The sequence below is a fragment of the Oryzias latipes genome, chromosome 14, assembly GCF_002234675.1.
Source record: "Oryzias latipes chromosome 14, ASM223467v1".
NCBI classification, from domain to species: Eukaryota; Metazoa; Chordata; class Actinopteri; order Beloniformes; family Adrianichthyidae; genus Oryzias; species Oryzias latipes.
The window spans coordinates 23,153,835-23,180,137 of NC_019872.2; the positions used below are offsets into that span (position 1 = coordinate 23,153,835).

The 26,303-nt window shown below is 41.2% G+C and overlaps 1 protein-coding gene across 4 annotated transcripts; it reads right to left on the reverse strand.

Moving 5' to 3' along the window:
- Window positions 1–298: 298 nt before the first annotated feature.
- LOC101156428 (platelet-derived growth factor receptor beta) lies at window positions 299–24,399 on the reverse strand. Of its 4 annotated transcripts, XM_023962667.1 has the most exons (29): window positions 24,155–24,399; window positions 23,837–23,951; window positions 20,930–20,999; window positions 18,795–18,905; window positions 18,598–18,695; window positions 18,326–18,521; window positions 17,992–18,252; window positions 17,796–17,923; window positions 17,495–17,576; window positions 16,755–16,829; window positions 16,486–16,669; window positions 16,299–16,414; window positions 16,104–16,215; window positions 15,927–16,029; window positions 15,742–15,850; window positions 13,987–14,081; window positions 13,515–13,647; window positions 12,062–12,166; window positions 11,886–11,987; window positions 10,833–10,938; window positions 7,048–7,139; window positions 6,704–6,819; window positions 6,509–6,631; window positions 6,321–6,432; window positions 6,151–6,250; window positions 3,659–3,764; window positions 3,459–3,555; window positions 912–1,047; window positions 317–637 (listed from the first exon to the last, which is right to left on the reverse strand). In XM_023962667.1, exons 4-29 carry the CDS (start codon window positions 18,850–18,852, stop codon window positions 505–507), a joined length of 3,078 nt encoding a protein of 1,025 aa, XP_023818435.1. In that variant the 5' UTR covers window positions 18,853–18,905; window positions 20,930–20,999; window positions 23,837–23,951; window positions 24,155–24,399; the 3' UTR covers window positions 317–504. The 4 variants fall into 4 exon arrangements, with proteins under 4 accessions (XP_023818434.1, XP_023818435.1, XP_023818436.1 ...); XM_023962666.1 differs by having other exon boundaries at window positions 299–637; window positions 23,837–24,399; XM_023962668.1 differs by lacking the exons at window positions 23,837–23,951; window positions 24,155–24,399 and adding an exon at window positions 23,543–23,800.
- Between the last annotated feature and the right edge of the window lie 1,904 nt (window positions 24,400–26,303).

A 26,303-nucleotide genomic window follows, 5' to 3' on the forward strand; every position in this document is an offset into this window, starting at 1 on the left:
AGGTGTCTATTCTGTAGATAATCAGTTCAAACAGCTGCCATTATTACAGGTAACAAGTGGAGGACAGAGGATCCTCTTACAGAAAAAGTTACAGGCTCTCTCATCTTGTCTATTGGGAGAACTTGCACAATTGGTGGCTGACTAAATACTTTTTTGCCCAACTGTATGTTCTCCATAATAAGAACGAAGCTTCAAGAATATGTTAAAAACACCCAAAACACAATTTCCACCGGAGTGTGTCTTTAAAGATGGATGAAAAAAGCCATAACTAAGATGATGAAGGCAACTGACACACGGGGAAGCTGCTGAATACACTTTAATGAGGCAAATGATTTGTTATAGAGCCCAGATATACACTTTAGACCAAAGCAGAGTACATGAAGACAATGCAGAACATCAATCTAAACTCAGACCGCTGCAGAGGTACAGGTGAGCAGCCTTACTGTCCAGATGTAGGTGGATTTTTTTAATGCCCTTCTGCTATCTGACCGGCAGAAACCACCTTCACAGGCAGCTCTCCTCCTCTTTGTCAGAGCTGCAGGACAGCGTTGGAAGCTGTAACCCCTTCTCTGGTAATGTCACATCCAAAGCCCCAGGTTTTTGCTGAGGGATGCCGGGAGGGGCTGACAGCTGAGGGCTGAGGAGAAAACACAGAGGTGTAACTGTCGTCATGGTAACAACTATAAGTGGGACTAACATAGTGAGGTTAGCATTGCTGTGCCATATTGCTTTTTTTCATCACTCAAATCTTTCACAAAAGAAAAAAAGCACTTTCAATTCTGAATGTTGGGAGGAGGAGAACAGAGAAAAAGATGAGGACCAGCAGTTTGCTGTCAAACGTGACGGACGTGTACCTGAACTTTACACCTGAGCAGAAAATATGCACGTTATTGGTCCCAGTGGCATCATACCGGTCTGTGTCCAGGGCAGCGTTGCTGCTTTCTGCAGTGATGTCAGCAGCAGGATTGGTAGAAGCGCTGTGGGAGGAGCCTGCCTCCACTTCCTTCACCTCCAACCGATGAAGGTTCACCTCAACAGCAGAACTTCCTGAAAAAAAAGCGGGGTAGCTCTCTGTTCAGCTTCCTGGAACAATAACAGTCGTTGTTATATTTTGTGTGTATTTTTACATCTTCTTCTAACCTTAAGTGAATGTGGGTTACTTCCTGTGTGTTTTATTCTGTGTTCATTTAAATGTGTTAATGTTTGTCAGCGTGCGAGCTGTAGTTGTTGAATTTGTAAATTGCTATGTTTGTGAGCCTGTATGAGTGTTGCCCTTTACTTTTTGTTTTATGTTCCTTGTGCTTGTGTGCTTTTACTTGTGTATTCATGTGTGATACATTGTGTGTGTGTTAGCTTGCATGTGTATTACATGCATGTGTGATTTAAAGAGTGTGCGTGTCATACTTTGTATGTGAGTTTGTTACTTATTACTTACTATGTGGGTGTTATTACTCTGTTTATGTGATACCTTGCTATATTTTGCCTTATATAGATCTGTTATTTTTTTGTCAAGGCGTTTTGTTGTTGTTTGTAATAACTAGTGTTTAGATACCCTTGGTTCACTGTTGCCTTAAGTGTATGTCATATTGTGTGTGTTGGTCACTGTGTGTGTCGCTTTGTGTGAACGTGTAACTGTGTGTGTCATGATGTGTGTTTTGCTCTGTGTGTAGTCATTTTTTTGTGTGTACGTATGTTACTGTGTGTATATTAATATGTGAGTGTGTGTGTTTCTGTGTATACAGTAAAGACCAAAGTTTGGACACACCTCATTCAAAGAGTTTTCAATATTTTCATGACTATTAAAATTGTAGATTCACACTGAAGGCATCAAAACTATGAATTAAAACATGTGAAATTCTATACATGACATAAAAAAGTGTTAAACAACTGAGAATATGTCATATTGTAGGTTCTTCAAATAGCCACCTTTTGGTTTGATTACTGCTTTGCACACTCTTGGCATTCTCTTGATGAGCTTCAAGAGGTAGTCACCTGAAATGGTCTTCCAACAGTCTTGAAGGAGTTCCCAGAGATGCTTAGCACTTGTTGGCCGTTTTGCCTGTGGTCCAGCTCACCCCAAACCATCTGGATTGGGTTCAGGTCCGGTGACTGTGGAAGCCAGGTCATGTGGTGCAGCCCCCCATCACTCTCCTTGTAGGTCAAATAGCCCTTACACAGCCTGGATGTGTGTTTGGGGTCATTGTCCTGTTGAAAAATAAATGATGGTCCAACTAAACGCAAACCGGATGGAATAGCATGCCGCTGCAAAATGCTGTGGTAGCCATGCTGGTTCAGTATGCCTTCAATTTGGAATAAATCCCCAACAGTGTCACCAGCAAAGCACCCCCACACCATCACACCTCCTCCTCCATGCTTCACGGTGGGAACCAGGCATGAAGAGTCCATCCGTTCACCTTTTCTGCGCCGCACAAGACACGGTGATTGGAACCAAAAATTTAAAATGTGGACTCATCAGGCCAAAGCACAGATTTCCACTGGTCTAATGTCCATTCCTTGTGTTCTCTTCTGCTTGTTGCCTTTCTTTAGCAGTGGTTTCCTAGGAGATATTCTACCATGAAGGCCTGATTCACACAGTCTCCTTGTAACAGTTGTTGCAGAGATGTGTCTGCTGCTAGAACTCTGTGTGCCATTGACCTGCTCTCTAATCTGAGCTGCTGTTAACCTGTGATTTCTGAGGCTGGTGACTCAGATGAACTTATCCTCGGCAGCAGGAGTGACTCTTGGTCTTCCTTTCCTGGGGCGGTTCACATGTGAGCCAGTTTCTTTGTAGCACTTGATGCAAAGCAGTAATCAAAGCAAAAGGTGGCTACTTTGAAGAACCTACAATTTGACATGGTTTCAGTTGTCTAACACTTTTTTGTTATGTATATAATTCCCCATGTGTTAATTCACAGTTTTGATGCTATCAGTGTGAATCTAAAATGTTCATAGTCATGAAAATAAAGAAAACTCTTTGAATGAGAAGGTGTGTCCAAACTTTTGGTCTGTACTGTACATTAAATCAAATCAAATCAAACTTAATAAAAAAGCGCTTCTCATTCCTTGTACAACTCAAAGCACTTTAACATTAAAAAAACAAACCACACACTACATTACAATAAAAACCCAACCCACCCTTCACCCCTCCATTAACACTTATGACCCATGACCCCACACCTGCAATGAATACTTAGAAAGGTTACTACTAAAAGAAACTTACTGAGTGTGTGTTTCTGTGTGTATATTACTCTGTTTGTGTTACTGTGTGAATAATACCATGTGTGTGTGTTTCTGTGTGCATATGACTGTGTGTGCGTTGCCATGTGTATAATACCACGTGTGTGTTACTATTTGTAAAATATTGTGTGTGTGTGTGTTTCTGTGTGTATATTACCATGCGTGTGTGCGTGTTTTTATATGTGTATGACTTTGTGAGTGTGTTTCTTTGTGAATGTTACCGCGTGTGTGTGAGTCATCGTGCTGCTGAGCTTCTCCTAATCGTGCAGTTACTGGGTTTTGTTCTTCCAGGAAGGCCTTGGTCAGCTGCAGATAGTGCTGACACACACACACACACACACACACACAACATCCAAAACGTTACCCACAGTGGGGTTGGCAGGTGTCAGTCGTGATAAATGAGGGGCAGGATGATAGTCACCTGTCGGGAGCCATCACTCATTATCTTTTCCAAAGAAATGACCAAAGAGGAGAAAGACGGTCTGGACAGAGGATCTTCCTCCCAGCATTGCTGCATCAGCTCGAATCTGAAGATAGAAATCTGTGTCACAAACTGCACACATCAGTGCTGTGATGCTCCGCACTGCATCAGTGGGGGTGAGGCGTTTAGGTGTTGGTGGTTGGCATCAGCAACTTGGAAACAGTATATTGCAGTGAAAGAATCCTGAAATCAGTGGGTCTGAAGGCAGAGTTTGAATGCAGCTCTTTTTGTCTGTAAACAAACCACTGATCGTAAATTGGTAGGACTCAAAAGGTCCTTTAAAAATGACCAGACAAAAGTAGATTTACAAAACTTTGATAGTCATTCAAAAAGTCTCGAGACCTGAGTTGTTGGTCCTGTTTTTTCATGTACAAACTTTTATTATTAAGGAGCTGTTGTGGTTTATGAAAGAAGACCAGCTTTCTAACCTGACATTGTTGAACCATCATAATTAACATTTTTAAATAATTAAAATTATTACAAATGAACAATATTTATTCATTTAACTATAAGAGACAAGACTCTGGCCAATGGAACTCTGCTTTTTATGTTTAAATGCCAGGAAGACAAAAGAAACTTCAGAAAAAGTATAAGCACATTTTGTGTTTAAAAAAAAAATTTTGATGACAAAATTCTGAATAAGGTTCGCAAATCAAAATTTTGTTACAACAAAAAACTCTTTCATGATTTAAAAATGTAAAATGTTAAAGGACACATGTGCTTCATGTACTTTTTAATATTTCAAGTTTCCTTTTACAACAAAAACAAACATGAATCCGGAATCCTTTTTTTCAGGAGTTTTTCTTTACTGTGAAGGAGGGTCTAAGGGCCGGGATGGCCAGTTTAGTTTAGTATGTTTAGTTAAAGTTTAGTATTCCCCTGTTGAATTCTATGCATTTATGATCCTTTTGATTGTATGTTCACTTTACAATTACTGGTACGAAGCCCATTGAGACAATTGTTGTTGTGAATTTGGGCTATACAAATAAAATTGAATTGAAAAATTGAATTAAATACAAAGAAAATTTTTGTTTTTACTTTAAATCACAAAGGAAATGTTAAAAAATAATCAAGTTTCTATTTTCAGTAAATACTATGACAGGATTGAAAAAATGCTCGAGTTTTGCAAATACAATTTTTTTTTTAAATGTATTTTCATTTTTAATTTGTTAAGAGGAAATTAGAAATATTGAAGAGTAGGATTAAAGGGACCATCTGTCCATACAACTTACTTTTATATCAAATCAAGTGCAGCAGCTGTGTGATATTTCTCCCACACAAACTATGCTGTCAACAAATGAAACTCATTTCAGGAATTTCTCTGTGGTTTTAGGACTCATCCTTGCTGTGTTAACTACCATGACGTTCCTGACATAGAACAAACAATGCTGAACAGCAGCATGCAAACAAGAGCTAACAACCTCAATGCTGCGTCCAGAGACTGAGGTGTGAGTGTGCACTTATCTTACATTTGGAGCAATGAGGATACGTAACTGAAACATTTACTAGTTCTCCTAGAAACTAGACTCTGATGTAGCCTTTGAGTCTGTGCGCTCTCTGTGGAATGGCTGAAAACCAAAGTTGTCAGTTTTCCATTTCAGTCAGTTTTTATTTTGGTTCCTCTCTTTAGGTCTCCCTTTGAAGTTTCAAACTTGTTAAGCCTTCTGAAGTGATTGTGTTTTTTGATATTTTACTTATGTCTTTTGGTAAACTTTGTGCGCATTCAAAAAACAACCAAACAGATTTTTAAAGCTTATTGGGTTTTGGCCTCTAAATTTTTGTAACTGGTTGAGTTCCTTTGATTCTGTTTTTTTTGTCTGTTTTGTCTTTCTTCCTGCACAATAATTAACTTACATTGTTAGAATTTTGTGTGAAATGGTTTTTTGATCATTTTCACCACTGCTAACTACACTTTACATTACCACTTTTTTTTTAAATCTTGTCGAAGAGTCTTTGTCTGCGCGCTAACTTGCTGTTGACAGAATTCATAGATAAGGGAAGACGAAACACTTACACAAAATCAGTCTTATGTCATGATTTGGGTTTAATATGAAAGAGTTAAATAACAGTGGCTATGGAAATTATTTTAGACACGTTTTTTAAGCTTGTGGCCTCATAGGTGTTGAGTGCACCAAGTAATCGCCTACCTTTGCCTAATGGTAAGTCCACCCTTGTGTGGAGTAGAATTAGTCCACATTAACACCTAGCTGTTGTGCTCTGATGGTACCAACAGCCAAAGTCTTTCCCCCAAAATACAAATTTGTGTCCCAAACAATTCAATTCAGTTGTTCATCTTTCAATTACACTAGTTCGCTCTTAGACCCCCACTCTGATGAACTCTACTGCAGATGGATTAGTGTTAATCAGGCACAACATGTGCTGAAGCTAGGTGTCAACGAACAAATCACTGTTCGTGACATCAACTGGCTTACATATGAGGAAGGGCGTGTTCTGGCTGGGTCATTCTGTATCCTCTTTTCAGAGCAGAACAGATCTCTTGGGTCTTTTGCAGGTCAGGGTACGGACATCTGCCTGGATAGAGCACAAGTGCTTAAGGGTTCATATCAAACACAATGGTTTGTATTAAAAAGACTGGAGATACCAAGAGAGAAGATCTCCCAGAGTAAGACCCCGTAGGACCAGACGTCACTCTGGGAGCTGTAGATGTTTTGGAAGATACTCTCTGGAGACATCCACTTCAGAGGCATGAAGGTCTGGAATCACCACAAGTAAAAAAATTAATGAACCAATACAACTATTTTAGAGGCTCAAAAATCAGATTAAACTGACATTTCCTCTCTGGACATAGTCCTGGTGCTTCTGGAGGTCTCGGGCCAGACTGAAGTCACAAATCTTCACCAGCTTGTTGTCACAGACCAAGACGTTCCTCGCTGCCAGGTCTCTGTGGACACACTGAGAGACAAGTGGACGTGTCAGAAGATAAATCAGGCGCTCAGTAGTCATCCGCTGATGAATGATCCACACCTTTTTGGAGGACAGGAAGTTCATGGCCTGGCACACCTGGAAGGAGAAGCTGATGAGATCATGGATGGTGAGAAGATGGGAGTCATTCAGAAGGGGTGATGAAGCCTCCTGCTGGTCTGAAGGAGAACAACATTACACTTTTGGTCAGACAGACCCCCTGATGGATGACTAACCCTAAAGGACATTATGAAACCTTCATTCATCTTCAGCATGAGGAAAAATGAAGACCCAAAGGAGGAAGGAGAACAGACGCAGAAGGAGGCAGCCTTGAACCAGCCGATCATACTGAATACCTTAACCAGCCTTCAAAGAGAACATTCCATAGGTTTCACCTCACAGCTCACCTGCTGAAGCAAGCAGCAGTTCCTGAATGGGTTTGATGACAAACGGATCCCCCCTCTCTGTGACCATGTCCATGTAGTCTTGGTCAGTGATGCTGTGGGTGGGAGACACAGAGCACTAAAATGATAGAAACATGTCTGTGGGGATGACTGTGTGTTCTTGTTTCGATCACCTTGTGGGAACCACAACTTCACAACTGATTCACCTAATCAAGAGTCATTTACCAGTGGGGACCAAACCCTGGTCCCCAAAGGAAGGACAGAGCATTGTAATCAACAAAAGTGAGCAGCCTGATATAACTACTGTAGTTATGGACTGACTTCTTGGTTCTATTCTTTTCAGACACAGGTTATGTTTAAACATACCTGACATGTTTTGACAGACCGATGTATGTTTTGTTGCAGGTGTAACATAGTATTTTGTAAATGACGCTGCATTTTTAGTTTGCTCGATTTTGTCTTTTGGGTGTACCAGGAGTTGTCTGAGTTTTTTATGCGGTTTGACTGGGGTGCTGATGTGATGTTTTTTGGCCCTTTAGATGCGTTCTAATGTATGGCAATGTGACCATTCCTTTGTTTTCTGTCTTGTTTGTCTGTTTCTTCTTCTCCGTATCCTTGTATTCTCTCTGATCCACCTGTTTTTGTCCTTTTTTATGGCCCATTGAGGATATTGACACCTGATTAACACATTTTGTGTTTCTCTTCTTTTTTGTCCTCCTCATCCATTACCAGTTCTGAGCGGTCAAATAGGGTTCTTTATTACAGAAATGTTGTGTGTGGTAGGGTGTTCTGACGTCGATAATAAATACTGGTCTTTGTGAGCAGGTTTCCTGTACACTTTTATCTTTATGTTGTGGCTACATCTTGCTGCTGCTGCTTTGCTGCATCCCCTGCCATTCTGCTCACCTGCCAGGTGCGATCAGTTATCTTGATCACACCTGCCTCATCATTACGAATCCAGCGGTGAAGTAATGATGATTTACAGCACTTAAATTATCATTTCATTCATTTCAGAAATCTATTAAAGTTAAAATTGGTGTCTGTTCTTAACCGTTTTTTTGATTTTCTCAGGAGGTCAGTAAAAACCAATCATCCTTATTTATTCACAAATCTTATTCAAGCCATCTTATTTCTTGTCTCCCAGCTCTATTGGGGGCTGGTAACCCTTGTGCTATCCTATGACCCCACCCTTACATTGACATATTATTCCTACCACTACAAAGGTGGATAAAAGTGGAAAGATTTCATGTAATCCATGGACACCAGTGAAGATCACAAATCATTGAAGAAAAAAGGTTCAGCGCACTGTCTAGTGGGTCTAGATGACCCAACTCCCAATGTTAAAGTGCTTAGGATAGCACAAGGGTTAAACAAAAGTGGGTACAGTGGTCCCTCATTTATCACAGGTCTAAAAATAACCCACAATAGGTGAAATCCACAAAATCATCGTCATTTCTTATATTATAGATGTTTTAAAGCTGTAAAATCCCTCACTACATACTTTTCTCAGACAGACATGACCATTTTCCCACGTATCTCTCTTATTTAAACTCTCAAAGTTCAAACCTGCATAGAAAAATAAGTCCAGGGTTATAGAATGAAAACAAAGATCTGAATGCAATTGAATCATGTTAACGTGTCAAACGGATTTTATTCTGTAGAGCAGACGGGGCACGGGGGAGACTGGGTTCCGATTATTCATATTTGTAATAAGGCTCATGTTACATTTTTATACACAGCTGGCTCAGTGAGTACAAAGTTTATGTATTTATTTTCCATTAGTGTAGAGAATCTTTATTTTACTTTTCGAGCCATAAAGTTCAGAGAAATGTTGAGGTGCACAACAGGACCATTTTAAAAAATTGTAAAACTCTCTTATTTGCAGTTTGTTTATTTTTTACAAGAAATGACAGAAAACTTTGCATATATTCAAATGTGCTTAAATATAACAAATGTATTTTTAAACTGTGCACTTTAGTGTGACAGGATTTCCTCTCTATTATTTGCAGAGGATGCTGTTCTGTCAGCTTCATTAATCCAGAACCTTTGGTGTATACTGAGGCGGTTTGCAGTTGAGTGTGAAGCAGCCGGTATGAGACTAAGCACTTCTGAATCATAATCCATGGTTCATTACTGGAAAAAGGTGGCTTGGCCTCTCTGAGTAGTTGAAGAGCTCTTAGGATCTTGTTCATGAGTGAAGGAAGGATAGAGCGTAAGGTTAATACTTTAGGTAAAGAGGTGCAGCAGCTGCAATACGCAGTTGCTGTATTGATCATTTGTACTGAAGAAGGAGCTGAGCCAAAAGGCAAAATTCTGGTTAATCTACACTCAAGGCACACCGGTCCAACTAGTCGTTAATGCAAATTTCTTATCAGCCAATCACTTGCCAGCAGGTCAATGCATTTAGTCATGTAGACATGGTCAAGATGATCTGCTGCAGTCCAAACCGGACTACAGGAACTCAAAAGAACCACTGGTTCCAACCGAGGCTTGCAGAAGAACATCTCTGAACACACAACATGTCCAACCTTGATGCAGATGGAGCAGCAAAAGACCACACATGGTGTCACTCCTGTCAGCTAAGAACAGGAAACTGAGGCTACAATTCACACAGACTCACCAAAACTAGACAATAGAAGATTGGAAAAACGTTGTCTGGTCTGATGAGTCTCCATTTCTGCTGAACCATTCAGATGGTAGGGTCAGAATTCAACAGTTCAGAGGGCTGGTGGTGTAATGGTGTGGGGGATATTTTCCTGGAACTCTTTGGACCCATTGATACCACATGATCAATGGTTCCATCACCACGGCCTACTTGAGTATTGTTGCTGACCATGTCCATCCCTTTATGACCACAGTGTGCCATCTTCTGATGGCTACTTCAAGCAGGATAAGGCTCCATGTCATAAAGCTGGAATAATCTCAGACTGGTTTCTTGAACATGACAATGAGTTCACTGGACTCAGATGACCTCCACAGTCACCAGATCTCAACCCAATAGATCACCTTTGGGATGTGGTGGAATGGGAGATTGGCATCATGGATGTTCAGCTGACAAATCTGCAGCAACTGAGTGATGCTGTCATGTCAATATGGACCAAACTCGGAGGAATGTTTCCAGTACCTTGTTGGATCTATGCCACTGAGGATTGAGGCAGTTCTGAAGGCAAAAGAGGTCTAACACGGTACTGGCAAGGTGGACCTAATAAAATGGCCGGTGAGTGTATTTTCCAACTCTCACCCTTAGTTATAAGCTGTAGGTCACAAACGAAAGGAAAAGCTCCCAGATCCAAGTGGTTGACATGAGATTGTTCTGCAGGGTGGCTGGGTGCTTCCTTGGAGATAGAGGGAGGAGCTCCGTTACTCTGAGTGGAGCTCCACCAAATGAAGAGAGGTGGCTCAAGAATTTCTTTTGACTTCCCTCCCTCTCTGAGGGATTCAGAAGAAAGTCAGTATGCAGGCGCTACATTATTCAACTTACTACTCTGTTAATATAACTGTTTTGATTAAAATGACAAAAGAAGTGAAAACAACATGTGGCAAGAAGTGAAATTACATATTTCGATGAGCGCCTCCCATGCAAAAAACTAAATTTTATTTTCTAAGTACATTTAATTCATTAAGTGATTCTCTTGTATACAAAAAAAAACAAAACTTTAGCAGCCAAATTGATTGTATAAAACCTCATAGAAAATATGGATCCCAGCATCTCTTTGCCAGTCAAGGGAACCCATGAAGTAGTAAAAACAAGTGTTTGTGAGCATGTGTCAATGTGCCTGTGTGTTCACCTCCTCCTGGTGGGGTCATCTCCCTGCACAAAGATGTGCTTATTCCTCAGCAGGTAGCTCGCCAGGTCACCATGACGACAGAACTCGGTGATCAGGTAGACTGGAGCTGGATAGAAGGATTTTTGAGTTAAAATGTTCTGGTTCACAAGACGGGGTTCAAACTTATAAAATCCTGTTGTCTTTAGTATAGACATAAAAATAAAAAGATTTGTTCATAATGGGTTGCCCTGGAGCACAACTGTCAAAGGTTTTGAGCCTCATCATTACGAATAAAAATAATAATAAAATTGGTGGAACTTTTTATTATCATCTCAATAGAAAAATAAAAAAATATCTTAGAGTTCAGGAGGAAAACGACCAGCTTCTCCTCCACATTGGTTTTGGACTTGCTGATTTCCCGCTGATCAAATCACCAATACATCAAAGCAGAGCCCAATGCTGAGTCACTGACTGGACGAGATGCATCTTTCTCACCAAAGTTCACATTTTTTAACTCTTGACATGTTGCGTCAAGACACCCGATCCGCACCGCGAAACCTAAAACACGCTGGTGCCAGGCTGATGCGCCACGCTCAACTGCACGTTGACTCAACATAAAAATTGGACGCCCCTGACTTGCGAATCGCGTTCGGTGTGAACGGAGCTTAATTATTCCTAAAAGTAGCGAGTTGCCTAATCCTGATTCCTCATCCTGTTGGGTTCACAGATGCACACTTACAAAGGTCAGGAACTCTCAACAGAAGAAGCTGCCAACTTCTGGCTAAACAGAAGAACAGGTGATGAACTGGATGCATCAAAGAATGGTTTGAATGGGTTTAAAGACATAGCATGTTAAATCTGGATTAATGTGCCATCAGACTGGGATTTATCTGGATTTGATCTGGAATTGGATATGGATCAAATCAATCTGATCACATCAGATCTAGAATAAGACCAGGTCTCATTAATTATTAATGCGGTGCTGATCCAGAAAAAGGTAAGGATCCATTATGCTCATTATATTGATACTGATCCAACATCAAATAAGGATATAATCCAGATTAAAGAGAGTACCTCCTTTTGTACAAGCTCCCAGCATGTTGACAACATTCAGGTGAGGACCCAGATGGACCAAAATCTTCAGCTCGGATATCAGAGACTGAACCTTTTCTCCTCCTTTTGGGTAGAAAAGAAGAGTTTTTAGTGGTTGCAAAACTGTAGGACAGACAGGAAGAAAGACAGGCACAAACCTTTGAGCATCTTCACAGCTACTTTGGCCGTAGAAAGAGTCGGAAGCAAGTTAGAGACTGTGGCCTCAACAACATGGCCGAATGCACCAGAACCCAAAACCTGACCTGGAAAAAGACAGAGGGACAGACAGGCAGGGAGGCAGACGGACCAAAGACAGACAGGACAGGCAGAAAGACAGATGGACAGATGGATATGGAGGCATAAAGTTAGATGGACAGAGAGACAGAAATACAGCCCAAGTTAGACAGGGAGATAGTGATGTAACAGATTCTGGACATTTGATATAAGCAAAAATGTTATCATCTTTGTTCTGACTCCATGTTGACTGATGTAAAAACCAGCTGTTTCCTAAATGTATATTAGAGACCATTCTTTAAAATGAGGATCTGTGACCTTCTTAGTTGAAGAACGGCAAAGAGAAAACCAGGAAATCCAGTAAATTCATAAATGTGCCTAAACCGAACTCATAAATTTTCATAATAAATAAACTGCAACATTTCTAAACTCGTTAGAAACAAATTTGGATAATAGACTGCTTATATTGCAGATCGTTATTGTTCCATTACCAAGATTTTGTGTGAGTTTGTGTGTCATGGTGAAACTAACTGGAAGCCCATGACCTCTGACCCACTGGGCAGCCCCTTTCCTTCATTGAGGAAAGTTGATGATGCTACTTAGAACATTGCCAGCCCCAAAAACCCTCAAAGATTTGACTGAGCAGAAAAACAGTCTCAGGTGAACTACTTTCTATAAATCTAAAATGTTTGGGAAGGTCTGCAAAACAGTTAAACCGGGACTGAGGAGACCCAGACTTAGGTACACCCTCTGGCTACACAGTTAGGCAGCAGTGTTAAAGATCATTGCCAAAGACCCACTGGATGAAGCTCATCGCGTCCCCTGGGGAAGCGAACCCCGATTTCCCATGCACCAAAAGCCAACTGAGCCCCCCAGTTACTTATACTGAAGCATACCTGATAAAAAAAAAAAGAGTGTACTACATTTTGCTGATTTAAAATTATTTTAATCTACAAAGAAAATACTTCAGAGGTAAATCATTTAATAGATTTAATTATTCAATATTGAATTTCTGTGGCTGGGACAGGCTCCGGAACCCCTTTGACCCCGAAAGGGACAAAAGGCGTTTGGAAGATGAATGAAGGAAGATCAAAGTTTTATGACCAATTATTTTATGTTTGATATATCTCTGTATAGGTATATTTCTGTTGTTTATTTTTGCTTTTATTGCTTGAAATGAAGCAATTCCTTAATCCAAACCGGTCTTGTTGAATCATTTAAAGTGGGTTTTTCTCAAATATATGAAATGTTGCTGCTAAACTGTGACGTAACATCTAAAAACAAAGTTACATCAAAACATTTTCTGCAGCATCTGACCTGCAGTTGGGCTTTTTTTTTTATTTGGCTGCTGCACCTGCTGTCTGAAAGGACTTTTACCTAGACTGACTTGGTCTCGAGATATTTCCCAGGCTGAGTTGTAGGGCAGGTCATCAGGGTCCAGGTAAGTAACTCGCCGTCCATCAGGACTCACAGACTCGATCAGCCTCCAGGAAAATGCATAACAAGGTCTCTATGGGCAGGAAAAGCCGATAAGAATAGAATGAAGCAAAGTAGAATGAAGAACAGTAGGTTGATGAGCTACATGGTAGACAGTCTAGAGACCAAGCACTCATCTTAAAAAGGGTTCAGCATAGGAAAGGATGCGATGAGAGTAAAGTATCAAAACTAATTTGAAAAAGCGATCAGTTCTCAAAGATCAACCAGAAGCAGAAGAAACAGTGTGAACAGGAACAGGTTGCAAGTCTGACTGAAAATGCAAAGAGAGTCTTAAATTGAAGTAGGAAATATTAAAAAAGAAAGCCACAGAAAAAAGGAAGTTCTGGTTCTGTAATGAAAGTCTAATGCTGACCTTCCTACAGAGGACAATGAGGATGATGAGGCAGACCGCAGCCACAATGACCAGTACCAAAACGGCTGCCAAGATGATGACCTGAGAGAAGAGAGCTGGGAGTAGAAAGATAAACATCTGAGTCCATATTAGGTGAGTTCACACACCTTTATGATACTGAAACCACGAGTCTCCATTGTAAATTACCCAAACTGAAGTAGAGTCCAGAGGTTTCAATAATAAGATGCTCTCTAGAGAGAAACAGTGGGGTTCTTTTAACCCCATGTTTCCCAAGCACGGTCCTTGAGGCACACTGTCCTGCATGTTTTCCCTATTGCTCTCCTTATGCACACCTGATTCAGCTCTTAATCAGGTTCTGCACAAGCCTGACAGTGACTGTCATGAAAGGGAGGTGTTTTTGAGCGGGGTTGGTTTGAAAAATTCAGGACAGTGCGCCTCGAGGACCAGGATTGGGAAACAATGTGTTAACCAATGTGCCGTTTTACATTTTAAATAGAAATGGTTCCACAGTGATTGTCATAACTTTGGGCACTTTTCTGGCTAACTTCATTGGAGCATTACAGTAAGTGTGAAGCTCCAAGCTGGCGTCTACTGAAGGGTTCAAAAGACTCATTACTTCTGTGGAACATATGAAGGATTCACACCTTAGCGCGTTGCAGTTAAAGAACCACTCCAATAGAAAATGTGTTTTTATTGTTAATGTGTCTTTTTTTATCATGACGGAGGAAATAAAATGAAGAAAATTAAGCTCAGAATTTCATTTCTGAGTATTTCTTAATTCAAGCTCATTGTGAATCAGAGCAGACAAAAAATTGCTGTTTGAAAAAGCTTATAGCTGTGATGTAAAAGCTACAATCAGCAAACCACAAGCTGCCCTGCTCCATTCTCATGCATCCACTTGCAGACAAATAGATCTTTGTGCGTTGTTGTTTTCCTCGTCTGAGCTGGAATCTGGATCTAAACTGTACAGCTGGATAGCTCCAATATTGATTTCCATTTTGTTGCACCAGCAACGTTAAAATGCTAAAAGCATTAGAGAAACGATTTCTGTCTCTTGGTCGGTCTTTTTTTTTTTTTTTTTCCATCTTGGTCGGTCGTTTGATTGTTGGGAATTGCACAACTGCAAGATGCATCCACAACTGCATTTTTCTATACATCTGCTGTTGCTTGGGCAGTTTTCACAGGTGTGCCATGTACCCCGCCAACTAGTAATATCTGCTGGTTTTATTTTTTATTTAAAGAATCTTTTGAGTTTGTCTTATATCATGATAGTTTAATGACCTTATCTGATGTTTTTCTTGTACTGCCAACTGAGATTAAACTTCTGCAAATGCTGATACTGCCTTTATTTAGCTCTCACCCTAAAATTCTTTTTTCTTTCATGTCAAATTTGATCAATTTAACTTTCCTGCCCTCCTTCTATGCTTTTCATGGTAAAGCATAACAGTGTGTACACACAGTTTTGATCTCTTTTTAAGGATCTTTAAAAATAAGACCCTTTGAATCCATTAAGACTTTCATTAAAATCAAGTATGTATGTCTTCCAGACCCTCCATCTTCCTTTTTCTGCAGATTGACAGATGGATGGATGGATGGATGGATGGATGGATGGAAGCAGTGACAACAAAATCAAAATTCAGATCATTCCTGAGCTGTTTGGTTGATGCAGTTTGGTATTAGGGTGTGTTGGTGGGACAGACAGCAGTGGAACAGTAATGGCAGTAGTTACAGTTTTTCGGTTGCATCGTCACATACATGTGGACACCACTCGTAGGTCTCGTGCGCGTCCTCCTGCAGAGTTTGTGGCTTCGCAGCGAACCGCTGACAAAGAGCTGATCGTGTTCAGCATGAGCATGCTGCGTACCTGCAGAGATCATGCACACAGGTGTGGTCCTGGGACTTCTGCCTGATCACGTAACAGCACTGAAGCCTCAGGTTACCTGGGGGATGCCCTTCTCTGTCACCTGTGTGATGTTTTCCTGCAGTCTCACAGTCTCTGAGGCTGCTGACACATTCCTCCAATTGCCACTTCCATTATTACACCTGCAGCAGGAGCAGAGGTAAGTTACTATAGAAATAGGGTGGATTTTACACCATGCATGTGCATGTGTGTGTACCTGTTTGTGCTGTGGCAGGTGTACCAGGTTATAAAGGGTGGTGGAGCCCCTTCACTTACACACAGCATGGCGTTACCTCCAGAACTCAGCAGAGACAGTATCTTTGGAGGCACTGATTGGACAGACACACAGAGGTGAGCAGAACAGGCAGAACCCGGGTGACCTGTCATGGTTAGTGAATGTTATCTGCCTCACCTGTGACCTGCAGATTGAAGATGAAAGTTGCCAGATCATTGTCACTGGAAGCAGTCACCATGTAACTCCCAGTGTGATTCATCAGAACTTGCCGCACAGTCATCGTGCTCAGATACCTGTCAATCAATCAACCAACCACTTAATCAATCAATCAGTCAAGCTTAAGTTTCATCCATCTCTGACTTACCTGCTTTCTGTCATGTGACTGGTAAAAATGGAGGCTGTTTCCTCGGTGACTGACAGGTTGTCTCTCGTCCAGGTGATGGTGGGGGTGGGGACGGCATCAACTTCCACTTTGAGCTCTACCATTTGATGTAGCGGAGCTGACACGTTAGCGCCACTCACTGGCCATAGATAGACATAACCTCGCTCTGGAGAGACAGACAGATTTGGCACGGGTACTTGCATGTGCGTACTGAACTGTGCATGTGTGTTTGGTGTGTTTTTTGCACTGACCCAGCACTTGTATACTGATGTTTTTTTCCACCTTTTTCCCATGTTTTGGTTCCTCCACTGTGCACACATACACACCTGCAAAGCAAGAGCTCATCAGCACGGAAATCACTGAATTCCCAACAGCATCTGGACTGTTTCTATGGTAACAGGCCAGTCACTTGCTGAAAAACAACAGTGATCAGTTGCTCTGTCCGAATTCCAACCCTAATCTCTAACTACAAAGAAACTATATAGTGCGGGACAATGTAATGACAAGGTAATGCCCTGGATTTTAAAAGCAATTCGGACACCATTCTCACTCCTTTATTTTACTTTTATTTTTTTTTAAATGGCGAACGTGACGTCATCAATTTCACGAAGTGAAAATCTAAGTAAAATGAGAGTTTGCCGATGTCTATTAATGAATATACTGTGTTCTGAAGATGAACTTTTTGATGGTTTATGAAAAAATACATTTAAATACATTTTTTTAACAAAAATTGTTCAAATGCAATGCATTGTGGTCTATATTCACCAATCTAGTGAGTATCGATGCACACTGGTTTTTTCGCAAAGACTTTTGGGAAATTTTTAGGGCACTCGATTTTGGAATTGTAGATTCGGACAGTTCTGTAAAATGGCGAACTCACTATATAGTGCACTATGTAGTGAGTAGTGAAGGAATTCAGATACAGCCAGTATCTCAGTGATCAACAATCCCTCAGTGCTGCCTCTAGGGGAGCAGTACTTAAACTACTTGCCAGAATCTGCTGCTGTTGCTGCAGTGATATTGATGAAGGTGCGGGAATGGTTGGGTAAAAACTCCATCAGAGGTTCCACCTCCTGTGGAGAAAAACATCAGCTGACAAGCCTTTAGGTTGAGTCATGGACTTAAAAATGTTGTCCTTGAAGCCTTTATGCCAATGTTTCAAGGATGATATTTTTAAGTCTAGTTGCCATGACTCAACTTCAAGGCGTCACATGAATTTATGAGAACCTTCACCAACATCAGGTTACAAGAGTGACCATTTGAAGCTGCGACTTAGTTGGGTTGACAGATACCTGTTTGCGGGGGAAAGTCCAAGTGAAGAATACTATATCATAGTTGGTTGTGCAGTTGACGGTGAGAACCTCCCCCTGCTTCAGCACTCTGCTGGATGCCCAAAGCTCAACTTGCATCCTCTTAGGAGCTGACAAGAACGTTAGAAGTAGAAGGGTACACTGGACTGAGAGTTACTGAGAGTATCTGTGAACTTACCTACGATAGTGAAAACATAATACACCCGAGAGTCTCTTTCTTCAGCACCACGGGAGGCCAAGCACATGTATGATGAGTCATTTAGGTTTCCTGTGAAGCCCAGAGCTGGATGGTAAACCATCCCGTGGACCAGCGTCCTGCTGGGGCGCTCAAACAGTGACACGTTTAGCTGGGGGTCAGACACCACACAGGGAATGGTTGCATCCTCTTCCTCCTTCATTACTACCCCTGAACTCATTGGAATAAACCACTCATCAGTACCTGGGTGGAGCGCAAGACACTTTAGGAATCAGAAAATAATAATGGAGGAACAATGACACAAGAGTGGACTTACCTTCCCCAGGGATGAAGATGTTGACATGACGGCTCTGATCAGCTGACTCCTCCTTACAGGTGTATCGGCCAGAATCCTTCCAGGTGACTTTGAAAAGATGCAGTGTGCTGCTGGAGTCCCGGGTCTCCAGCAGCACACTGCTGTTGTCAGAGTGCTGAGGCAGTAGCCATGACACCGGACTCCACCCTGAGCATACCTAGAACAGAAAACAAGAATGAATGAGACTTAACTTAAGACAGTAGCACAAGTTGAGACAGACATGTGTTTCTGACCACAGAAAAATTGGAGTTTGATTTGAGCAGAACTTGTGAGGCAGAAGGAAGCAGCTCCAGGGTAACAACACCCCCTTCAGGCCACACCAGGAGCATCCCTGCAGTCAGACAAACAGGCAGACATTCAGACCAAACACTACACAGATACTGTAGATCTGGGATTAAACCTATAGTACTGCTTTTGTTTTGTTACTAACCCAACAGGAAGTGCAGTAGATTCTGGCTTCCTGTGTGTCCTTTTACAGATGCCAGCATGGCTGCCTCTCCTGACCAAGCGATGGATTTCTTTAAGTCGAAGCGCAGGCTTCCTAGGTGGATCAGAATGTTTTTGGGTGAGGAAATAGGGCTGCATAGTGTTTTTTGTAACATGTCAAACCACACTCAGAAGAACCTCCACCTTCTTGAACACATTCAGCATCTTACCCCGCCAGCCTGAAAGTGCCTCACACACTGATGCTCTGTCCTCTGATGCTGGACTGAGCTCTGACCTGCTCCAACACAAACTAACGGTCAAACCGAGGCTGAAGCTTCAGACCTGAATGCATTTCTGTGTTTGTGCGGCAGGACTAGTGTGCAATCAGAGAGTCCTCTGATCATCTGGGTGTTTGCATTTTTTTCCCGGGGGGTTGGAGGGGGCGGGGGGGGGTTTAAGACCTACTAAGATAAAAATTGTGTTTTCAGTGTTTTTTCCCAGATTTTCTTGTGTAATATCTCTCATGATGGAGGACATGCATAAAGCACTTAAGCTCAAAATTGCATTTCTGAGCATTTCTTTACTTAAGTTGTGGAGTTCAGGAGCAGGTGATTAAATGCTGTTGGAAAAAGATTGTAGTTGTGGCCACAGGCTCCATTCTGATGCATCCACTTACAGACAAATAGATCCATGTATGTCTTTATATTACTCGCCTGAGCTGGAATCTGGATCAAAACTGTACGGCTGGATAGCTACAATCTTGCTCACCATTTTTGTTGCACCGGTAAGGTTGGGTTGGGGGTGTGAGAGGCTGTAAGCTAGAGGAAGAGAGTGTAAGCAGATGGGTGACAGAAAGTAGAGAGGGTCTTTCTCTGCGCCAACAGTCAAGTCAAAGGTGAATAATAAACTCTGCCCGCTCTGCAGAAACTATGTTCTAGAAAATGAATGTTTTTTTTTGGCAAAAAGCAGCATAATCATCAGTAAAAGACCACTGGGAACCCTTACAATAGATTTAAAGGATAATCATAGTGGGCCACACACAGAAGATGAAAAATGGTTATCTTTCAGTACAATTTACTGACAGTACAGAAGTTGGGTATTGACGTCTATCTGTCCGTAAAGTAAAACTCTCAGTGGCGGCGACCGCTCTAATTCCCTTCCCAGACTCTGGCCTATGTCCCGTCTTGCCAAAGTGTGCCAAAAGCTCCGGCCCCTTGACTCCAGTACAGGAAAGATGTGCGGTGAGCATGAGCAATGGCAGATCCCAAAGCCGATAAACAGTGCTGTATTTGTGTATGCACCAGCCTTAACGAGATCTGACAGTAAAATCTGTTTCTGAGTGGAGCCTGAGACAGTGAGCAATGAACGACTCGTGTCACTGTCAGTGCATTGTTCACTCTGTACTAAACTGTTCATTATACAGGAATCTTTATGTCTGTTGGTCCAGGGGTTCAAACATCATCTTCCAGTTCACCCCTTTCATGACAGCAACTATTCTCACAGGGTTACAGATAGACAAGACAAGGACAGCAGATCTGAAAGCACTGCAGATGTTCATGAGGCCATGCAGACTGGACCTTCATGGAAAACACATCCGCATGCCTACGGGATCCACCGCTGTTCTAAGAGAAGCTACGCTTGTTAAGTTTCAGAAAAAGAGATCAAAGAAAGCAACAAAACTCAGAGGAATGAAAAACAGATGAGCTTTATTTACCCAGTCAGTAGTTTACAGTCACCAGTTCACTAATTCACTCTTACTTCCTGTAAGCTTGTCATCTGAGTGCCAGAATAGCTCTAATACTGAGTTATTATTATTATAAATTTCTTCCTCATGGTCTGAACCCAAAGATTTGATTACTTTCCAGAGAATCAGCATGAAGCTGCAGACATCCTTGTGCTTGCTCCGACTTTTGTCGGAGAAACTGGTTTTTGAGGTCTGGTTTCTCTCAACTGACTTTCATATTTTGACTCAGTTTGGCCACAGCCACCTGCAGGTAAACCAAGCACCGCATCTGCTCTTCCACAGATGCTTCACACAAACGTCACTGTGCTTCAGTAACAGGTATGGCTTTTTACAGCACAGTGTCGATTAGCCATTTCCTACCTTCACAGTCATTAGAGGCTGGATGTCCCACCCACCTGTCAATCAGCCCTCCATTCTTCTATCTCCTGATTGGTTCAGATCAAGTGATTGACAGTCATCAGCAGCCTTTGAATTTCAAGCAGAAACACAAATGGCATTAAAATTAAAAAAAAAAAAACATAAGATGTGTAAAGATGTTTTAAAACTTGAGATGTTCTCCTGCAGCAATTCTCTTAGGAATCCTCATGGAGGCTCTTCCTCCCCAGACCAGTGGGTGGCAGTAACACATTTGAAAAAACAGTTTTTCTTTATTAATTAAGTTATTAACTTTCTGTTAATGAATTTCTTAATTCATTAACAGAAATGTCTTTGTCAAAAGTGGACTAACTTAATGGAAACGGGGCATTTGCCTTGTGGTACAGACGTGTGATGGGTCCCTAACCTTGAAAACAGTCTTTGCTGCAGCTGCTCATTCCCGGTGTATTTCTTTAATTGACAAAGTGTTGCAGGGAACAACGTCTGCTGATGTACTTTCATTCAACTCGATGATCAATCCAGACAAAGCAGCAGTCATGGCCGGAAGACGGTCGTCCATCACAGCTGCATTGTGTGTTTCAAACATTAAGTGATCTGGACCGAGTTAGTGTCACTCATAGCAAATGGTTTACTTCCACCAATGAAGAGAAGTTAATTTAGTCTCCCTTTTTTCACCACACGGGCACGACCATGTTGGAGCCAGTCAGTAAGCCGTGATTGGTCAGAGTCGGTCTGACTCACTGTTTCTATGGCAACCACTCTCACCAAACAGTAGGAAGGCCACACCCCTACCACCTGAAAGCTGGCTACACAAAATCTGTCAAACGTTTAGAACGTTTGACAGCAGGCACCACCAACTTTTATTGACGCATCTTATTGTCCACCTTATATATGAATAACTTGAACCACAGAAAATGAAAAGAAATGAAAATTACCAAGAACATGTTCAGAGCAAGAACAATTATTCTGACCAATAGAATGGCTGAGTAACAGCTGTTTATTTCTCCATAGAAGTCTTTGAGATTTTGGGTTCTTGGAACCAGCAGATACTTCCTGTTTGGAACGCCAGGGTGGGAGTGATCACTCAGTCCAGTTCTCATATACAGTCAATGTTTTTACCAGTGTGCAAAGAGTTAACAGCCCAGCTCTCTGTTCACATAGAAAACCCCATCCCCACTGCAAGACAAACAGGGGATGTGGTTTATGGGAGTTAGTGTTTCTCTTTTTTTTTTTATTTAAACCTGATGGTGAGGATTTTTGCTGTTTATGTTCAATTACTTCAGTTACCCTTGTGCGTTTGTTGTGTTTTGTGGCCAATGCCATAAATGAGGAGTCTGTGGGTATAAAGGACTGACCACCAGCACCTGGTTTAACAGAATTAGTTGCAAATTGTTGTTTAAGCTCTTTACTTGTAGAGTAATTAAGGGTCAGTATGAGACATAATTCTGCAAGAATAATCAGTAAAATAAATACACTTAACATTAAAGCCTTGTGCTGTTGTGCTCTAGTTTCTATACCGAGCACCGAGGGAAAGTAAGAATTGAAAAAGATACACATTAGTACAAAAATGAAAGTTCATCAAGCAAACTTTTCTTATGCATTTGATTCCATCTGAAAGTTAAAGCCATAAAAGACTCACCAGCTGTTTCTCAGCATTGTCTTTTTTTTAGGTTAAAAAAAAGAAAATGTTTGGTTTGTTCTGTAATGTTTCAGTTTTCTTCCTCATGGTACATTGATCAATTACTGCACATGGATCTCCTTTTGACCATGTTGTGGGGTTTCAAAGACACTAACCCAGTGAAAAGACTAATCCACAGGTCTGCAATCTTTAACACAGAGCCATTTGGGTCAAGTTCTTACAAACAAAACCCAGCAAGAGCTGCAAATTTCCACCTCAACTTACTTTTGAGCAAAATTAGGAAATTCATTTTAAAATGTGGCCTTTAAATATTTACAATTATTGAATTATATAACAGTAATAAGTATATTTTTTCAACATGTAACAATTTCAATTTCACACAAACAAGTTCCTTTCAAAATAAAATACACCATGTGACAAATTAAGATCCTCCTTCTGCAGCAGATTCACTTGGATTAAAAATGCAACAGAGTCAAACATGATCATTTTTATCATTATAAATCAAATATGAATAAATTTGATGCACCGTCATCCTCCTTTTACTACTGAATATAAACATAACATCAATGAAGAATCCAATTTATGAATTTTTTTGCATGTATATGCTATTGTATTTTAAAAACATTGCCTCTGCTGCACTCTTGTGAAAGAGAAGAACATGCTTTAAAGTTTTTCAAATAATAAACCCATCTGACAGTAGATAAACCTTTTACCATCATTTTACTCAACAAATACCAAAGCTCAATTAAAACCAATTAAAAAAAAAAAAAATCATAATTTATTGAAATTACTAGCATTTTCCTTTAAAACCAAAGAGCCATAATGCAGGGATAAAAGAGAGAGTAGCCTTTCATAAACTCCAGATCCAGCTCTCCTTAGAAATTTACGGGAACAATCCTGAGGTTCAGGCCAAACCCTGGACATAGTTGCTCAAGAACGTCAATCATAAAATAAACAACCCCTAACAACCTCTTCAAGACGCCGCCCTACCCACCAACGCCATGACCTCCGATGCTCCTGCAGACCCAGATTTAGATGGATGAAGAGCTTTAGAGTTTTGAAGCCTTCCATCCCAAAAGTCTGAGGGAATCAGTGAGCAACCCTCAGATCTGGAAGTTCTTGCTCTAAGCTGCCCCACTATCCTTCACTAGTTTCTCAAAAACTTTCCTGCTCCAAGTTCTCCAGAAGATTATGGTTTCCCCTTTGGATCAAATCTCTTCTCAGTGGGGTTCTGCTAAATCCAGGATCAGAGAAAAAAAAAAAAAAAAGACCTTTAGCTGTTTCACACCTTCTCATGCCGCTCTGTTCCTCTGTTCTTCACATCCTCTGCTGTCTGTTTTCAGTCTTCAGTTCCTCGCCAGTCTGCAGCCTGACTTCATTCCAGAGTGACGACGAATGGAAAGCTGGCAGAGAGAGAGAGAGAGCAAGAGACCTGTGCATGCCATTGAGAGAGAGAGAGAGAGAGAGGCCACAACTCTGAGGGAAGAAAACACAGACTCAAAGAAAAAGGCGGGGGAGGGGAGTTTTCAATCTGCCTCCTTGGCCCCTCCTCTTTCTCCTGACAGGAAGTGAACTCAAACCCAGACATAGCTTTTCTTTTGAGGACCTCTGTCCTTGGTTTTCCTCCAGACTGAACCTCCATCCGGATCTGGAGGTTGAGTTGACGAGTCTCCTCGTTAGGGCCGTTCTTCTTTAGAGAGCTTCCTTGAGTGTTTCAGGACCAGAACAGACTACAGACTTAAAAACCAATTCACAGCTGGGTAAAAACCAACAAAGTGTCAGGAACTGGTGGTGGAGGACCCAAAATGCAGGAGACCAGAAAAGAAAATATTCAATAACCAAACTGAAACATGACAAAACTATATGGGGAGAACCAAAACTGTTACACAACAGAGCAGATGACCTGACAAGGATGAACAGAAACCAAGACACTTAAATAGGCTGAGGACAATTAACTGAACTGAAGACAGCTGTGGATCATGAACCTGAAAGTGGAGTGACTGACAAAAAAACCCCAAAAACGTGACCAAGAACAAAACCAAACCACTGAATCCTTAAACAAAGTGATCTGAATGCCAACAGGAATGAGGTGGCATGAGTGGAAGAAATCAAATGTGGTGCATGGAAGCCAACATCTGCTTTGAGCCCATTTTCTGCTGTTTATTTATTTAATCTCAATCTTTTCCGATTCTCTGTTTTTATTCTTCTTAATAAAAATTAACAATTTGCACCCAAGAGTGTTGCCAGACGGCACATAAAGAAGAAGAAAACAAATCGTGATTCCTGTAATCTGATGTGTTTAAAACAAATCAGTTCAGATATTTTTAGTAAACCAGACTTTTTTTATTCACATGATAATTGGCCCATAAAGTGACAACAAAAACCATGGCAGGGTTTTTGGTGTATTCCTACTTAAGCAGCAAAAGATGACGGGGAAAAGGAAACCTTCCTCTAAATGAAAGTTGAAATGAAGGAACCCTGCAGCAGAGCCAGACTCAGAATGGGAGAATTGGAAAAAGACTAAGAATAGGAATAGGAGAGAGACGGACAAAGATAAAAACTTTAAGAAACATCTGTCATTAAGCATTAGGTTAGTGACTTAATTAAAAAGATGGATATTTACCAATAAAATCTACAATTCACCCCTCCAAAAATCTCTGCCTTGTAAATCATTAATTTGAAAACCAGTTTAATATTATTATTTTTTTTGTGGGTCATGGCCGGAGCTCTACTGAAAAGATCCCGAAAGGAATTTCAAAATAAAAGGAAGTTTGGCCTGAAGGCGGTGCCAAAGAAAACACTTCCCTGTGTTTGGGGGGCTCACTTCATTGTTGTTTTATTTTGAAAAACGTACAAATGCATTGTTCAGGTGTTCAGGTGGTATACAGTGGTCACATCTCTTTCAGGACTTTTAAGTCTGATGATGAGATGCTGCTTCAGCTGCTGATTCCGGAGAATAAACAGAAATAAAGTCCTTCCTCAGAGGAAGATGAGCTTCTTCTCACCCACAGACTGATGCCTGTGGGTGAGAATGGTGCCCTGGGGTTCTGTCCTCTACTCTTCTCTCCTCCTCCTCTCCTCTATTCCTGATTATTTATTTATCATTTAGTTCTCCATGCCTCTGTTTGGTGCAGTGCTAGTCATGTATTGTCCCTCTTTCCTACTCCCCTCTGGTGGGAGTGGGAGTGATTCACATTCCGTGCTCCTGTAAATGGCTGTGGACCCTACCTCTGGCTCGTCTCGCGCCCCCAGCCGCCCCCACCCCCACCCCCCACTCCATCTGGATGAAGCTCAGATGGAGACAGTTAAGCTAATTATTCCCTAAGAGTTCTGGTCCATCGCCTGTCCGTTCTGGGGGAGGATCCCTCATTCATGTGGGCACCCCTGAGGTGTCTTCTTTATTTCAGGAATCCGTTTTTTTAGGAGTTTTTCCTTACAGCTGGAATTCCCAGTTTAGTTTAGTTTAGCCATTACCTATTGAATTCCATGAATGTATGTTCTTTATGATCCATGTTTATTCCCACTACTGGTTTAGAGCACATTGAGATTAACTACTGTTGTAATATTGGACTATATAAATACCAGGAACATTTCTTCAGCTACAATTTCTCATGTTAATATTTGGTTTGTGTTGCAAACTTCAAATTCCAATTATGTGGAGTTACTTTGTTTTTGTAGCTGCCTGCCAGAGAGCTGTATAAAATCCATCTTCTAAGACAAATTAAAACATTTGACCTCGAGATGGACCTTATAGA